The 17,847-nt window shown below is 42.8% G+C and overlaps 2 protein-coding genes across 2 annotated transcripts in view; both read left to right on the top strand.

Moving 5' to 3' along the window:
• Window positions 1-17,847, top strand: part of LOC514257 (uncharacterized) — an 84,250-nt gene that overhangs the window by 6,012 nt on the left and 60,391 nt on the right.
• Window positions 2,198-4,537, top strand: LOC100300881 (polypeptide N-acetylgalactosaminyltransferase 1-like). Its single transcript, XM_059885943.1, has one exon. It carries the CDS (start codon window positions 2,942-2,944, stop codon window positions 4,073-4,075), a length of 1,134 nt encoding a protein of 377 aa, XP_059741926.1. The 5' UTR covers window positions 2,198-2,941; the 3' UTR covers window positions 4,076-4,537.

Genomic DNA, 17,847 nt, shown 5'->3' with positions numbered 1-17,847 from the left:
CCCTGTTTTGAGGTGGGTCTCTTGTAGACAACATATGTAGGGGTCTTGTTTTTGTATCCATTCAGCCAGTCTTTGTCTTTTGGTTGTGGCATTCAACCCATTTACGTTTAAGGTAATTACTGATAAGTATGATCCCATTGCCATTTACTTTATTGTTTTGGGTTCAAGTTTATACACCGTTTTTGTGTTTCCTGTCTAGAGAATATCCTTTAGTATTTGTTGGAGAGCTGGTTTGGTGGTGCTGAATTCTCTCAGCTTTTGCTTCTCTGAGAAGCTTTTGATTTCTCCTTCGTATTTGAATGAGATCCTTGCCAGGTACAATAATCTGGGCTGTAGGTTATTTTCTTTCATCACCTTAAGTATGTCTTGCCATTCCCTCCTGGCTTGAAGAGTTTCTATTGAAAGATCAGCTGTTATTCTAATAGGAATTCCCTTGTGTGTTATTTGTTGTTTTTCCCTTGCTGCTTTTAATATTTGTTCTTTGTGTTTGATCTTTGTTAATTCGATTAATATGTGTCTTGGGGGGGTTATCCTGTTTGGGACTCTCTGGGTTTCTTGGACTTGGGTGATTATTCCCTTCCCCATTTTAGGGAAGTTTTCAACTATTATCTCCTCAAGTATTTTCTCATGGTCTTTCTTTTTGTCTTCTTCTTCTGGGACCCCTATGATTCGAATGTTGTAGCGTTTAATACTGTCCTGGAGGTCTCTGAGATTGTCCTCATTTCTTTTAATTCTTTTTTCTTTTATCCTCTCTGATTCATTTATTTCTACCATTCTATCTTCTAATTCACTAATCCTAACTTCTGCCTCTGTTATTCTACTATTTGTTGCCTCCAGAGTGTTTTTAATTTCATTTATTGCATTATTCATTATATTTTGACTCTCTTTTATTTCTTCTAGGTCCTTGTTAAACCTTTCTTGTATCTTCTCAATCTTTGTCTCCAAGCTATTTATCTGTGATTCCATTTTGATTTCAAGATTTTGGATCAATTTCACTATCATTATTCAGAATTCTTTATCAGGTAGATTCCCTATCTCTTCCTCTTTGGTTTGGTTTTGTGGGCATTTATCCTGTTCCTTTATCTGCTGGGTATTCCTCTGTCTCTTCATCTTGTTTAAATTGCTGAGTTTGGGGTGTCCTTTCTGTATTCTGGCAGTTTGTGGAGTTCTCTTTATTGTGGCATTTCCTCGCTCTGTGTGGGTTTGTACAGGTGGTTTGTCAAGGTTTCCTGGTTAGGGAAGCTTGTGTCGGTGTTCTGGTGGGTGGAGCTGTATTTCTTCTCTCTGGAGTGCAATGAAATGTCCAGTAATGAGTTATGGGATGTCTATGGTTTTGGGGTGACTTTGGGCTGCCTGTATCTTGGAGCTCAGGGCTGTGTTCCTTGCTGCTGGAGAATTTGCTTGGTATGTCTTGCCCTGAAACTTGTTTCACCCAGAGAGGTTTACAGCGTTATATGGAGAAGAGAAGAGTGAGGAGGGAGTTAGAGGTGACCCGAATGAGATGAGGTGAAATCAATAGAGGAGAGAGTGGGCTATTCAGTAATCTCTTCCTTATGTGCACTCCACAACTGGACCGCTCAGAGTTGTTCACAGAGTTATACAGAGAAGAGAAGAAGGAGGAAGGTGGCAGAGGTGGCCAGGAGGATAAATGGGTGGAATGAAAAGGAGGAAGACAGATCCAGCCAGTAATCAGTTCCCTAAGTGTTCTCCACCGTCTGGAAAACACAGAAATTCACAGAGTTGGGTAGAGTAGAGAGGGGTTAGGGAGGAGACACAGGTGACCTGGTGGAGAAAAAGGAGAGTCCAAAGGGAGAGAGAGCAGTTAAGCCAGTAATCTCGCTCCCTAGTGAAAAATGGGTCCTGATGATTGGGTTCTTAAAGGTACAAAATTGGTAACAAATACATAAAATAAAAAATTAAAAATCTAGAGTAGAGTTTGGAATTTCAAAAATATGATGTAAAAGAAAAGAAGAAGGAAAAGAAAGAGAGAAAAATGAACAAACAAAACAAACAATTTCGCAAAAATTATAAAGAAAATATAGGTACAAAATTGATAACTAATACCGAAAAGCAAAAGTTAAAAATCTAGAGTAGAGAGTGGCTGAGAAGGCGGCGCTGCGGACGGCGGCCCGAGAGTAGCGCCCGCGATGCGGCCCGTGGGACCGCGCCGCGACCGCTGGGGCTGGCCTCGAGGAGCACCCGATACCGCTGCCGCCGCGTGCGGAGCGAGCAGGAGATGTGGGACATGTGGATTTGGGATGTGAATTCATTTGAAAAGCCACTTTGGGGTTATGAAAGTGATTTCTGATGAAACTGGATTGGAATAATTTTTGTAATCTTTGTATATTTATATATATATATATATTTTAAAATTTTGCATTTGACTTAAAGTGCCATGAGAAAATTTGCATACTGCAAGGTGGTCCTAGCCACCTCCTTGATTTGGGTACTCTTGGATATGTTCCTGCTGCTTTACTTCAGTGAATGCAACAAATGTGATGAAAAAAAAGAGAGAGGACTTCCTGCTGGGGATGTTCTAGAGCCAGTACAAAAGCCTCATGAAGGTCCTGGAGAAATGGGGAAACCAGTCGTCATTCCTAAACAGGATCAAGAAAAGATGAAAGACATGTTTAAAATCAATCAGTTCAATTTAATGGCAAGTGAGATGATTGCACTCAACAGATCTCTACCAGATGTTAGGTTAGAAGGGTGTAAAACAAAGGTGTATCCAAATAACCTTCCTACAACCAGTGTGGTGATTGTTTTCCACAATGAGGCTTGGAGCACACTTCTGCGAACTGTCCATAGCATCATTAATCACTCACCAAGGCACATGCTAGAAGAAATTGTTCTAGTAGATGATGCCAGTGAAAGAGACTTTTTAAAAAGACCTCTAGAGAGTTAAGTGAAAAAATTAAAAGTACCCGTTCACGTCATTCGAATGGAGCAGCGTTCTGGATTGATCAGAGCTAGGTTAAAAGGTGCTGCTGTGTCTAAAGGCCAAGTGACCACCTTTTTAGATGCGCACTGTGAGTGCACAGTGGGGTGGCTGGAGCCTCTCTTAGCCAGGATCAAACACGACAGGAAGACAGTGGTCTGTCCCATCATAGATGTGATCAGTGATGACACTTTCGAGTACATGGCAGGTTCTGACATGACCTATGGTGGGTTCAACTGGAAGCTCAACTTTCGCTGGTATCCTGTTCCCCAAAGAGAAATGGACAGAAGGAAAGGTGATCGGACTCTTCCTGTGAGAACACCTACAATGGCAGGAGGCCTTTTCTCAATAGACAGAGATTACTTTCAGGAAACTGGAACATATGATGCTGGAATGGATATTTGGGGAGGAGAAAACCTAGAAATTTCCTTTAGGATTTGGCAGTGTGGAGGAACTTTGGAGATTGTTACTTGCTCACATGTTGGACATGTGTTTCGGAAAGCTACACCCTACACGTTTCCAGGAGGCACGGGGCAGATTATCAATAAAAATAACAGACGACTTGCAGAAGTATGGATGGATGAATTCAAGAATTTCTTCTATATAATTTCTCCAGGTGTTACAAAGGTAGATTATGGAGATATATCATCAAGACTTGGTCTAAGGCACAAACTCCAATGCAGACCATTCTCTTGGTACCTAGAGAATATTTATCCTGATTCTCAGATTCCACGTCACTATTTCTCTTTGGGAGAGATACGAAATGTGGAAACAAATCAGTGTCTAGATAACATGGCTAGAAAAGAGAATGAAAAAGTTGGAATTTTTAACTGTCATGGTATGGGAGGTAATCAGGTTTTCTCTTACACTGCCAACAAAGAAATTAGTACAGATGACCTTTGCTTGGATGTCTCCAAACTTAATGGCCCAGTCACAATGCTCAAATGCCACCACCTAAAAGGCAACCAGCTTTGGGACTATGACCCGGTGAAATTGACCCTGCAGCATGTGAACAGTAACCAGTGCCTGGACAAAGCCACAGACGAGGACAGCCAGGTGCCCAGCATCAGAGACTGCAGCGGAAGCCGATCCCAGCAGTGGCTTCTTCGGAACGTCACCCTTCCAGAAATATTCTGAGACCAAATTTACAAAAAAAGGAAAACGTAAGGACTGACTGGGCTACCTCAGCATACATTTCTGCCACATTCTTAAGTAGCAAAAAAAGGAAAAGTGCTTTCCTTCTGCAGGATGTAAGGTTTATCAGCCATTAAAACTTTATAGACTGCCCTCGCTTCCACTAGCTGTGAACCAGCCTTCCTGTCCCAGGACATGCAACTATGTAGTAGCGAGACTGTGCACACTGATGTTTACAAGATTGAAAGAGTCGGTCATCAAGAATCATCATAAAGAATACTCAGACTGAAACAGTCTGCGAACTGTGCTTTCCAGAGAGCTGCACCTTTTATGGTTTGCGTGCACAGCAGTGAGTTCCGCTGACTGTGCTATCATAATGAAGAGACGTCTAAGATTTTTTTTCTGATTAGAACTGGTAGCCAGTATATTAAATACTGATATAAAAATAAATGAACTGGAACCAGATTCAGAATCATGAAAACATTTTTACAATTTAAAAAACAAACTATATTAAACAGGGTTTAAAGGAAATTAGAACTATGAAAAGTACAATTTGTTATAGTATAGTATCAAATTTCTATATAGATTTTATACCTCAGTGGGGAAAAGTAACTGATTCCAATGACATTTATTCTGTTTTCATCTGTGATAGTCATGGATGTTTTTTTTTTTCCTTGGGGTGCTGAAATTGAGCTGAAAAAAGTGGCTCTTTGAACATAGTTTTAATTGCTTTCTACAGGTTTTTTTTTTTTTTTTTTTTTTTTTGCTTTGTGGGCTGTCGGAATAGTAATTTTTAATTGCCCTCAAAAAATGGAGATTTAAAGTGGTGTCTGGTCTCGGTGAACAAGTTAGATATCTCAGTTGCTCTTGGGTCAACTGGCTTACAGACTTTGCTCACACACACACGAATTTCTTATTAGAGTTTCAACTTCCTAACTTGATTCAACTGATTATGCTTACTTAACACCCAAGATTCATACTACTGTACTACAGATTTGTTTTCACAGCAATAAATCTTCTGTTTTTGTTTATGATTCCACTCAACAAAAGGCCTGCAGAAGTGATGTATTTGGAGATGATACGTTTGATGGTTTTTGGAAAATTTTTTTCACTCCATATTTGGATGTGCTTCCTTGTCAAGTGCATATTTAGATTAGGTTCTTGAATTGTAATGTTGATCTGCTGCTTTTTTTTTTTTTTTAATAAAATCCGACTGAAAATGTTTAAAAAAAAAATCTAGACTAGAGTTTGGAATTTCAAAAATACAATGTTAAAAAAAGAAGAAGAAAAAGAAAGAGAGAGAAAAAAAAACAAACAAACAAGAACAAACAAAGTCGCATAAATCTTAAAAAAAAAATACAGGTACAAAATTGATAACAAATACCAAAAAGCATAAATTAAAAATCTAGAGTAGAGTTTGGAATTTCAGATATACAATGTTATTTAAAAGAAGAAGAGAAAGATACAGAGAAAAAGAAAAAGAAAAAAGAAAAAAGGGTCACAGAAATTATAAAAAACAAACAAACAAACAAACAAAACTATAGGTACAAAATTGATAACAAATACCAAAAAGCTAAAATTAAAAATCTAGAGTAGAGTTTGGAATTTCAAAAATACAATGTTAAAGAAAAGAAGGAAAAAAAAAAGGTCAAAAAAATTATAAAAAAAATATATAAAGTTTGCTTTAAAAAAAAATAGGGTCTTCTTTTTTTTTTTTGCAAAGTAATCGGTTATAAAAGTGGAAATTAAAGGAATAATAGAGGACTTAAAAATTTTTTTTAATTAAAAAATAATTAAAAAGAAAGAAATAAAGAATGATCGTATAAATGGTAAAAATATATCTAGGACTTTCTCTGGTTTTGTTGTGAGTATTGTGGGTTCAGTTCATTTTTGGCTAGTTCCTTGGTCCGACTTATATTTCTCAAGATCTATAGGCCCCTTCCTATGTAGTTGGTAGTAACCACAGGGTTTTAATCTATTGCCTGTAGCTTCCAAGGTGGTTCCCTCTGTTATAGCTTTTTCTTATAGTTTGCTGGTCTCTTCAGTGTCTGGTTTCCGCCCTGACACAAAGGGGATGGTGGAGGACACTTTTTTTTTTTTTTTTTAGGCTCACTTGTTCAGTTGTGCTGAGGGGAGGTAGGAAGGGATGCTGCAAACAAGTAACACTGGCGTGTGCTTGCAGTGCCTCAGCCACACTGGGCCTGCCCCCCGTTCACAGCACGTGTAGCCTCTCTGCCCACGCTGCTCAGGCTCTAGGTTGCTCCGCTGGGAACCATCTGTGGCCGGCCCTGGGCTGCCTGTACTTCCCAGGTCCAAGCTGCTCAGGTTCAGGCACTCGGGTAGTCCTCAGAGGCACAGACTCTTGGTTGGGCCTGCATTTTGTGCCCTTCCCAGATCCGAGCAGCTCAGGTGATGAGGTGTTTGGCACGCGCAATTGCTGCGACTTATCGCCTCCCCGCCGCTCAGTTATCTAGGTGTACAACTGGCACACCTTCTCAGGCAGATGTTGATTGTTCAGACCCCCAAGAAGTTTTAGTTAGCAAAGAAGCCTGCTTACAGTTTCATAGATAATGTCTCTCTGGGGCTGCGATTGACCCCTTCTGGCTCTGGCTGCCTATCACCGGAGGGGGATGGTCTGCCGCCGGCTATCTCTGTTCAGTCCTTTGTTCCGTGCGTGGGCCTGGCGGTGTCATAGGTTAGGGCTGGCTTTTCGCGTGGTAGATATCCCACAGTCTGGTTTGCTAGCCCAAATTATTTCGCTCAGATAGCGCTCGGGGTATTCAGGCCAGATTCTTGCAATGCAGCCCGCGCCGAGCCTTCCTGCCCAGCCCCCGCTTGCTAATGGCGGATGCAGGCTTCTGCGCTGCTTTTCCGCTGGGGGAGTTACCGTAGGGCTCACAATGTGCGGGTTTTAATTGTTTATTTATTTTTCCTCCCTGTTATGTTGCCCTCTGTGCTTCCAAGGCTTGGCACAGATTCAGCAATGAGAAGGTTTCCTGGTGTTTGGAAACTTCTTTCTTTTTAAGACTCCCTTCCCGAGACGGACCTCCATCCCTCCCTCTTTTGTCCCTTTTTTTGTCTTTTATATTTTTTCCTACCTCCTTTCAAAGACTTGGGTTGCTTTTCTGGGTGCCTGATGTCCTCTGCCGGCATTTAGAAGTTGTTTTGTGGAATTTACTCGGCGTTTAAATGTTCTTTTGATGAATTTGTGGGGGAGAAAGTGTTCTCCCCGTCCTACTCCACCACCATCTTAGCTCCTCCTCCCCTTTTAAAATTTTTTTTAAAACTTCTGTCACCATCTCATAGAAGCAAAAAAAAAAAAAAAAACAGCTTGGGAAATAAGTTGAAGACTCTATTTTTGAAAGCTGTGATTTTTTTCCACATCTTTAGCACACCTGAAGCCAGTAGGGAGTGGTAGGGTCTGGGCACATATCTGTCTTTATTCAGTGAACTGTCTTGTCATTTTCCTCAAAGCCTCGGTCTCAGCACCCAAATTAAAAGGCCACTACTCTGAGATGTTTTGGTTTTCATGTGCATATTGCTTTGTTAGAAACTTCTAGGGATATAAACACGGGGAAGACAGATTCCCCAGCCATGTTTGGAGAGACCTGGACAATCCCAATGGCTAGAGTCAGTTGACTGGAAGTGTTAGGAAACAAACCTAGGGGGCAAGTTGGGGAGCAGGAGGCTGTGTGGGGGGTGGATGGAGTCAGAGGGCCAAGGGATTCATTTCCCCCCAGAAATCCTCTTTCCTACTGCTGTTCCCTCTGTGCCAGCCTCCTCCTGCTCTGCTGCTCTGCTCCAGAGAGATGACAGGCTGTCCCTGTACACACAGGAATGCACCTGCCAGCAACTGCCCTCGACCAGGAGAGGAGAGTTTCATTCTCCCATTTACAAGGGGACCTGGGACAAGTCATGTAATCTCACTGAGCCTCCATCTCCTCTCTGGAAACTGGGTTGTGAGAATCAAATGAGAGGATGCACTGGAAGCTCTTTGCAAACTGTAAAGCGCTATAAAATGCCACACCTCAACAGAATGCCTCTTTGAGCAAGTGTTTTGGTGAAATTACAGCCCATGCATTGAGCTGATAGACTCTTCCAATCAGAAGAAAAGCTTGTGGCCCGTCTTCTCATACCAGTGCTGACTCATGCGGAAGCTTCACTAAGAGTTTATTCTTCCTTCAAAAAGGGGCTTGTAGGCATTCTTCTGCCACTATAAGAGTCATAGACTTAAAAACAAATTATTTATTTGGCCATGCCAGGTCTTAATTGCAGCATGTGAACTCCTGGTTGAGGCATGTGGGATCTAGTTCCCTGACCAAAGGTTGAACCTGGACCCCCTGCATTGGGAGTTCAGAATCTTAACTGGGCCACCAGGGAAGTCTGAGAGTTACAGAATTTTACTGACCAGGGATTCCCCTGGGATAAAGTCACTTCCCCCATCTGGATATGCCCTGAGGTGGGGCTTTTTCCACCTCCATCTGGGAAGCCCCTGCTCTACAATATCTCTGGGATGTCACATTTCTATGTATATCTTTAATATGCTAGTGACTCATCTCTGACACACAGGAATCTTAGCCCACTGTGTACCTGCTTATTTGATTTTTTGCCCCAGCACTTTATGTAAGTGACACAAAGTGCTTTACAGCAAAAGATGTATTTTGATCAGGCTCTGTGCGTTCTACCAGCCATAGCTGACATGCTTCACAGAAGTCACACACTCATCAGAGTGAAGAACCAGCTATTCTCAAGGAAGATAAGTTTTTCTCCACTCTTAAGTTCTAATTTTTTTCCATGTTGGGCCTCATACAAGGACAATTTCCCAGAAAAGTGTTGTAAAGCAATTACAGAAGTGGTTTCCATAGCCTCATCATGTCCAGATTGATATCCAGACAAACTTAGAATATTCAGTCATCAGGCAGAGAACACTCTTTGAGTCACTGACTTTTTTTTTTAAGATTGTTTTCTGATGTTGACCAATTTCAAAGTCTTTATTGAATTTGTTATAATACTTCTTCTCTTTCATGTTTTGTTTTTTTGGCCACTGGGCATGTAGGATCTTAGCTCCCTAACCTGGGATCGAACCCTCACTCCCTTCATTGGAAGGCAATCTTAACCACGGGACCACCAGGGAAGTCCTGAGTCATTCAGTTCAGTTCAGTTCAGTGGCTCAGTCATGTTCGACTCTTTGCGACCCCATGAATCGCAGCACACCAGGCCTCCCTGTCCATCACCAACTCCCAGAGTCCACCCAAACCCATGTCTATTGAGTCGGTGATGCCATCCAACCATCTCATCCTCTGTCGTCCCCTTCTCCTCCTGCCTTCAATCTTTCCCAGCATCAGGGTCTTTTCAAATGAGTCAGCTCTTCGCATGAGGTGGCCAAAGTATTGGAGTTTCAGCTTCAACATCAGTCCTACCAATGAACACCCAGGACTGATCTCCCTTAGCATGGACTGGTTGGATCTCTTTGCAGTCCAAGGGACTCTCAAGGGTCTTCTCCAACACCACAGTTCAAAAGCATCAATTCTTCAGCACTCAGCTTTCTTTATAGTCCAACTCTCACATCCATACATGACTACTGAAAAAACCATAGCCTTGACTAGACGGACCTTTGTTGACAAAGTAATATCTCTGCTTTTTAATATGCTGTCTAGGTTGGTCACAACTTTCCTTCCAAGGAGTAAGCGTCTTTTAATTTCATGGCTGCAGTCACCATATGCAGTGATTTTGGAGCCCAGAAAAATACAGTCAGCCACTGTTTCCACTGTTTCCCCATCTATTTGCCATGAAGTGATGGGACCAGATGCCATGATCTTAGTTTTCTGAATGTTGAACTTTAAGCCAACTTTTTCACTCTCTTTCACTTGGATCAAGAGGCTCTTTAGTTCTTCTTTATTTTTTGCCATAAAGAATGAAGAGTCATTCATTGACCCTTAATGGCGGGGGGCGGGGGGCGGGTGGGAGAAGGCCCCAAACTAACATCCCCCCTACTGTCCCCATCAAAACCTCCCCCCACCCCCTGCCGCCCCTTCACCTTTCTGAGAATTCCAAGGGGTCTTGGGAGAAGGTATGAGGTGAGTTTGCTAGAGCTGTACCTGCCCGAGTTGTGTGAGTTCATTCACAGGCGCACATAACAGGAAGCCACATACACTTTTGAGTATTTTTGCAATCCTCTCAGAGTCAGAAGGGGACACGGAGTCTGAGAGAGAGGAAGTGATGTGCTAATGGCTGCCAAGCAGGGCACTGACAGACCACCGTTGCCCCAGTTCAAACAACGTGCTCTGCTGTTCCGTGTAGCCTACGCAGCGTCAATCAACCAGCCAGCCAATCAACAACCATTCTTTTCCTTCTGCCTCTCCTCTTTTCTTCAGCCGGTTCTTCTGCGGTTGTACTCAAGGACTGCACCACGCAGTCACTAAAACCTCGCGAAAAGTGCTCCGGAGTTTCCTTGGGCACCTCCAGGCTATCTTTGGCTTGGCCTTGACCTGCTTAGGCAAAATCACCCTTCTTTCACATCCAATCCAATATCGAAGCTGCATCAGGACAGCCTTCTTTTCAGGAATCCAAATAGGATCAGCATAATGTTGCCAAAGAGTTCTAACCAGTTATGGATTTATTTTAAAAAGTCAATGAGAGAATCTTTATGGTCATTAATTTATGCATGTGTTTATTTATTTATTTTTCACTCAACAGATTGTGCTGTGAGCACTAATTCTGTGCTACTGATGGAGTAGAGAAGTCATGGGACTTTATGGGCTTTTGGATGAGGAAACCGTGTTATGGCTGTGAGGCATGCTGGGGCAGTAGTCCCGGAGTGGAGAGAAGTTAGGGAAGGCTTCCTGCAGCAGGTTTGGGAGGCATGCTTCCAGGCATTGCTGAATAGATGAGTAGAAGCAAAACTCTTGCACTTAAGTTTCAGAAACTAAATAATAGATTCATGGGCAAACGCTGCACCGAGCCACAGGAACAGGGTGACTCTGCAGGGCTGTGCTGTGGCTGACTCAGTGCACCCACTCTCTGCAAGCCTGACCGCAGCCCTGAGCTCCTCCCACTGCCTGGACCTTAGCACTCTGGGAAATTTTCTCCATCGCCAGTGGTGGGGCCCCCACTTACTGGGAGAGCTGAGATCCGATTTGTGGTCCATCGCATGGAGGAGGAGGACTGGCTTCCTCTGTCTCCACGTGGAGATGGCACATCTATCCCACCCACTCTCCACGTCAGCCAGAATTGTCCTTAGTTGCAGCTTCCCTGGTGGGATCTGAACAACACCCTTAAAATGGCAGGTCTTAATTGGGGGTGATTTTTACCCTGCTGGTGACATTTGGCAATGTCTGGAGTCATTTTGGGTCGTCACAACTGAAGGTGAGGGCAAGGGCTTGCCACTGGCATCTAGGGGGTCCAGGCCAAAGATGCTACTAAATATCTTAGGGTGCATGGTACACCCCAACCCCTGCCATGAACACACACAACACAAGGAAGAATTATCCTGTCCAAAATGGCAATGGTGCTGAGGTTGAGAAACCCTGTCTTAGAATATGATGTTCCAGTGCTGTTCTGGAAGAGGTAGGGGACAAACACCCAGTTCTTGATCTGGTGGCTTTCTTGTCTCTCTCCACTTCAAAGCAACTGGTGACCCCTTGCCCCCGATTCATCTGCTTCTCCTACTTCTCCAGAGCAGGGCCACTGATCTTTAGGGAGAGCAGCCATGGTGTCTGTGCCCACAATTTTGCTCCCATTTCTTTTAAAATCAGAAGGAAAAAAAAAAACAATAATTTTTAGACAAAAGAGAAATTTTTTAGTACATAATAATGTATCTTTATATCAATATAGTCACAAAAAATAGCAGATTTTTTGTATAGGAGAAGCCCATAGCATTGAAGTGATTAGCATTCCCAGGAGTCATAGTGCAGCTTCAGTTCAGAAGTTGTTCTTTGAGGCTGTGCTGAGTAAAGGGTGCTTGACTATGAAGGTTGGTGTTGGTATGGGTACCTTTAACATCCTTTCCAGAACTTTCTCTGTGAGAAGCCCACACTATCTTCAGGGCACACTGGCTGTGCCACTGTGCAGAACCTGCTATTCCTCTGTGGTCTGACCAGGGCCCAGGACCCTGCTGGGGCTTGTCACCTAATTGCCTGATCTTCATGCTGGTGGCCTTGCCCCATTCTGGCCACACCAAAGACATTGTTTTCCTATTCCTCTCACCTACAGCTGCTCTAATGTCACTCCACCTACAGATGCTCTAATGTCACTCAAGTATGAGTTAAAAGCCTTTGAAACATAGGACCAGAAGCTTATCATAATTATAGCAGCTAATACTTATTGGGTAGGTGCACCATGCAGGCAGGACACTGGACTATGTACTTCATGCTCTGGTTTTTTCCCGAGGTTTATTAGATGTAATTGACATATAACATTGTGTAAGCTTAAACCGTCCAAGAGATTGACCTGATACAATTATATGCTGCAAAATGATTACCACCATAGCAGTTATTAATAGATTCCTAGGTATCGCTAGTGATCAACAACTGCCTGCCAATGCAGGAGACTCAACAGATTTGGGTTTGATCCCTGGGCTGAGTAGGTCCCCTGGAGGAGGGCATGGCTATCCACTCTAGTATTCTTGCCTGGAGAATCCCATGGACAGAGAAGCCTGGCAGGCTATGGCCCATGGGGTCTCAAAGAGTCGAACATGACTGAAGTGACTTAGGTGACTAGGCAGCAGTTCTTAGTAGTTAACCCCTCCATCACGGCATGCAGTCACCACTTCTTTTTTGTGCTGAAAACATTTAGGATTTACTCTCTTAGCAACTTTCAAATATATAATACAGTATTAAAGCTAGAGGAGGTGATAGAATTCCAGTTGAGCTATTCCAAATCCTGAAAGATGATGCTGTGAAAGTGCTGCACTCAATATGCCAGAAAATTTGGAAAACTCAGCAGTGGCCACAGGACTGGAAAAGGTCAGTTTTCATTCCAATCCCAAAGGAAGGCAATGCCAAAGAATGCTCAAACTACCGCACAATTGCACTCATTTCACACGCTAGTAAAGTAATGCTCAAAATTCTCCAAGCCAGGCTTCAGCAATATGTGAACTGTGAACTTCCTGGTGTTCAAGCTGGTTTTAGAAAAGGCAGAGGAACCAGAGATCAATTGCGAACATCCGCTGGATCATGGAAAAAGCAAGAGAGTTCCAGAAAAACATCTATTTCTGCTTTATTGACTATTCCAAAGCCTTTGACTGTGTGGATCACAATAAACTGTGTAAAATCCTGAAAGAGATGGGAATACCAGACCACCTGATCTGCCTCTTGAGAAATTTGTATGCAGGTCAGGAAGCAACAGTTAGAACTGGACATGGAACAACAGACTGGTTCCAAATAGGAAAAGGAGTATGTCAAGGCTGTATATTGTCACCATGCTTATTTAACTTCTATGCAGAGTACGTCATGAGAAACGCTGGACTGGAAGAAACACAAGCTGGAATCAAGATTGCCGGGAGAAATATCAATAACCTCAGGTATGCAGATGACACCACCCTTATGGCAGAAAGTGAAGAGGAACTAAAGAGCCTCTTGATGAAAGTGAAAGTGGAGAGTGAAAAAGTTGGCTTAATGCTCAACATTCAGAAAACGAAGATCATGGCATCCGATCCCATCACTTCATGGGAAATACATGGGGAAACAATGGAAACAGTGTCAGACTTTATTTTTCTGGGCTCCAAAATCACTGCAGATGGTGATTGCAGGATGAAATTAAAAGACGCTTACTCCTTGGAAGGAAATTTAGACCAACCTAGATAGTATATTCAACCTAGATAGAGACATTACTTTGCCAACCAAGGTCCGTGTAGTCAAGGCTATGGTTTTTCCTGTGGTCATGTATGGATGTGACAGTTGGACTGTGAAGAAGGCTGAGCGCCGAAGAATTGATGCTTTTGAACTGTGGTGTTGGAGAAGACTCTTGTGAGTCCCTTGGACTGCAAGGCGATCCAACCAGTCCATTCTGAAGGAGATCAGCCTTGGGATTTCTTTGGAAGGAATGATGCTAAAGCTGAAACTCCAGTACTTTGGCCACCTCATGCGAAGAGTTGACTCATTGGAAAAGACTCTGATGCTGGGAGGGATTGGGGGCAGGAGGAGAAGGGGACAACAGAGGATGAGATGGCTGGATGGCATCACTGACTGGATGGACATGAGTCTGAGTGAACTCCAGGAGTTGGTGACAGACAGGGAGGCCTGGCGTGTTGCGATTCATGGGGTCGCAAAGAGTCGGACACGACTGAGTGACTGATCTGATCTGATCTGATTATTAACTATAATCACCACACTGTACATTAGTTTCCCAGAACCTATTCATGTTATACTATTTGTTTATATCCTTTGAGCAACATCTCTGCATTTCTTAATGTTCCAATTTAATTTTTTCATCTATGAAGTAGGTGTTATTAACATTTTTGTTACATAGATCAGATAAATAAGACTTACAAATGTTAATAATTTGCCCAAGTTTGGTAAACTATATAGCCAATAAATTGGAGGACAGAGTTTATGATTCAAAGTTAATTTGGAGTAACCTCTTAGGAATGTAACTTGGCTATTGACCCTAGAGCATTCTATATGTTCTACACTTATTTACATTTGTGTTATGTCCATTCATTCCTGCATTTACTCAGTCTACATTGAGCATTGGGGTTGTTCTAGAAGCTGGGACAACAAAGGAGAGTAAAGGACAGTGAATGCATTCTAGGAACTCAGTTCCAGTAGAAGAGATGGATAAGGAAATAGTCTATTATAATAAACACATTATGATAAGGGCTTTGGCACAGGGCTGGCCTCTGGGAGCATAAACAAGGGCAGCCACAACATCTGGGTCAGAATCCCCATTTCCTTGCACATTTTCTTGAGAAACCCACTTTTTTTTTTTGGCTACACCGTGTGGGATCTTAGTTCCCAGACAAAGGATTGAACCCATGCCCTTGGCAGTGAAAGCATGAAGTCCTAACCACTGAATGAGTCATCAAGGAATTCCTCTGCCCATTTTCTGACCATGGAGTTGATCCCCATTCGTTCTTCCACAAACTTTATTTTCTGTTAGGGCTTGCTGCAGATGTATAATATAGAAAGTCACTGGTCTTTTGAGTCTGAATCTAGAAACCACAAGCTGGCCAGAATATACCACAATACCATTGTTCTTGCCTCTAGAAAGCTGTCCATCTGTCTGGTTGTAATAAGAAAGTGAAACTAAGCAGGAGCCTCTGGTGATCCTGGGCATAGAAGCCTTTCCATGTCTCTTGTTCCTTGTTTGTGGGGAACAGACTCCAGCCTCCATGACCTTCCCTGAGTCCCAAAGGTTAGATTCAAACAGTTGCTAATCAGGGAAAGGAGGGGATTCAGAGACAACAGAGAACAGCCAGGAAACAATAGTGCAGACTTTGGGCAGGGTCCTGGTTCCACCTCAAGAGATAAAACAGTATCTTTATTTTCTTGGGCGCCAAAATCACTGTGGATGGTGACTGCAGCCATGAAATTAAAAGACATTTGCTCCTTGGAAGGAAAGCTATGACAAGCCTAGGCAGCATGTTAAAAAGCAGAGATATCACTTTGCCATCAAAGGTGCATGTAGTCAAAGCTATGGTTTTTCCAGTAGTCATGTATGGATGTGAGAGTTAGACCACAAAGAAGGCTGAGTGCCAAAGAACTGATGCTTTCAAGTTGTGGTGCTGGAGAAGACTCTTGAGAGTCCCTTGGACTGCAAGGAGATCAAACCAGTCAGTCCTAAAAGAAATCAATCCTGAATATTAATTGGAAGGACTGATGCTGAAGCTCCAATACTCTGGCCACTTGACGCAAGGAGCACACTCACTGGAAAGGACCCTGATGGTGGAAAAGATTGACGGCAAAAACAAAAGAGAATGACAGAGGATGAGAGGGTTAGATAGCATCACTGACTCAGTAGATATGGATTTGAGCAAAGTCTGGGAGAGAGTGAAGGACAAGGAAGCCTGGCGCGCTGCAGTGCATGGGGTCACAAAGAGTGGGACATGACTTAGTGACTGAACAACAATACAAAAGGACTAAACCCCCCATAAATGGAAATGACATCATTCTTTTTATTTGTTTATTTGGTTTTTTAATTGAAGGATAATTGCTTTACAGAATTTTGTTGTTTTCGGTCAAACCTCAATAGGAATCAGCCATCAGTTCAGTTCAGTCACTCAGTCGTGTCCGACTCTTTGCGACCCCATGAATTGCAGCACGCCAGGCCTCCCTGTCCAGCACCAACTCCTGGAGTTCACTCAGACTCACGTCCATCAAGTCAGTGATGCCATCCAGCCATCTCATCCTCTGTTGTCCCCTTCTCCTCCTGCCCCCAATCCCTCCCAGCATCAGAGTCTTTTCCAATCAGTCAACTCTTCACATGAGGTGGCCAAAGTACTGGAGTTTCAGCTTCAGCATCATTCCTTCCAAAGAAATCCCAGGGCTGATCTCCTTCAGAATGGACTGGTTGGATCTCCTTGCAGTCGAAGGGACTCTCAAGAGTCTTCTCCAACACCAACATCACAGTTCAAAAGCATCAATTCTTCGGCGCTCAGCCTTCTTCACAGTCCAACTGTCACATCCATACATGACCACAGGAAAAACCATAGCCTTGACTACACGGACCTTGGTTGGCAAAGTAATGTCTCTGCTTTTCAATATGCTATCTAGGTTGGTCATAACTTTCCTTCCAAGGAGTAAGCGTCTTTTAATTTCTTGGCTGCAGTCACCATCTGCAGTGATTTTGGAGCCACAAAAAATAAAATCTGACACTGTTTTCACTGTTTCCCCATCCATAGGTATATGTATATCTGCTCTCTCTTGAACCTCCCTCACATCTTCCCCCCTATCCCACCCCTCTAGCTTGATACAGAGCCCCTGTTTGAGTTTCCTGAGACATACAGCAAATTCCCATTGGCTATCTATTTTACTTCATAGAAACACAGTAAGTTTCTGTGTTACTCTCTCCATACATCTCACCCTGTCCTCCTCTCTTCCCATGTCCATAAGTCTATTCTCTCTGTCCATTTCTCCATTGCTGCCCTGTAAATAAATTCTTCAGTACCATTTTTCTAGATTCTGTATATATGTGTTAGTATATGATATTTATCTTTCTCTTTCTGACTGACTTCACTCTGTATAATAGGCTCTAGGTTCATCCACCTCATTAGAACTGACTCAAATGCATTTCTTTTTATGGCTAAGTAATATTCTATTTTGAATATGTACCACAACTTCTTTATCCATTCATCTGTTGATGGATATCTAGGTTGCTTCCATATTCTAGCTATTGTAAATAGTGCTGTGATGAACAATGGGATACATGTATCCTTTTCAATTTTGGTTTCTGCAGGGTATATGCCTAGGAGTGGGATTGCTGGATCATATGGTAGTTTCATTCCTAGTTTTTTTAAGGAGGAAGATGTCACTATTCTTCATTCCAGATTAAAGGAACCTCAAACTCATCAGATCGTGTGTGTTAGTCACTTAGTCATATCTGACACTTTGCAACCCTACGGGCTGCAGACCACCAGGCTCCTGTGTCCGCGGAATTCTCCAGGCAAGATTATTGTAATGGGTAACAATTCCCTTCTCCAGGGTATCTTCCCAACCCAGGGATCAAACCTGGGTCTCCTGCACTGTAGGTGGATTCTTTACTATCTGACCTACCAGGGAAGCCCAAGGACAAGGTTCTCATTATATTACCTGAGACAAGATTAAAGCAGTGCCCTGTAC

The sequence above is a fragment of the Bos taurus genome, chromosome 4 (assembly GCF_002263795.3).
Source record: "Bos taurus isolate L1 Dominette 01449 registration number 42190680 breed Hereford chromosome 4, ARS-UCD2.0, whole genome shotgun sequence".
In the NCBI taxonomy this organism is placed as follows: Eukaryota; Metazoa; Chordata; class Mammalia; order Artiodactyla; family Bovidae; genus Bos; species Bos taurus.
The sequence above is the reverse complement of the archived record's forward strand: the minus strand, read 5'-3'. Positions and strand labels throughout refer to the sequence as shown.

Coding starts and splice junctions, on each gene's coding strand:
- LOC100300881 (XM_059885943.1), top strand. CDS start 2,942: ATGGAGCAGCGTTCTGGATTGATCAGAGCTAGGTTAAAAGGTGCTGCT.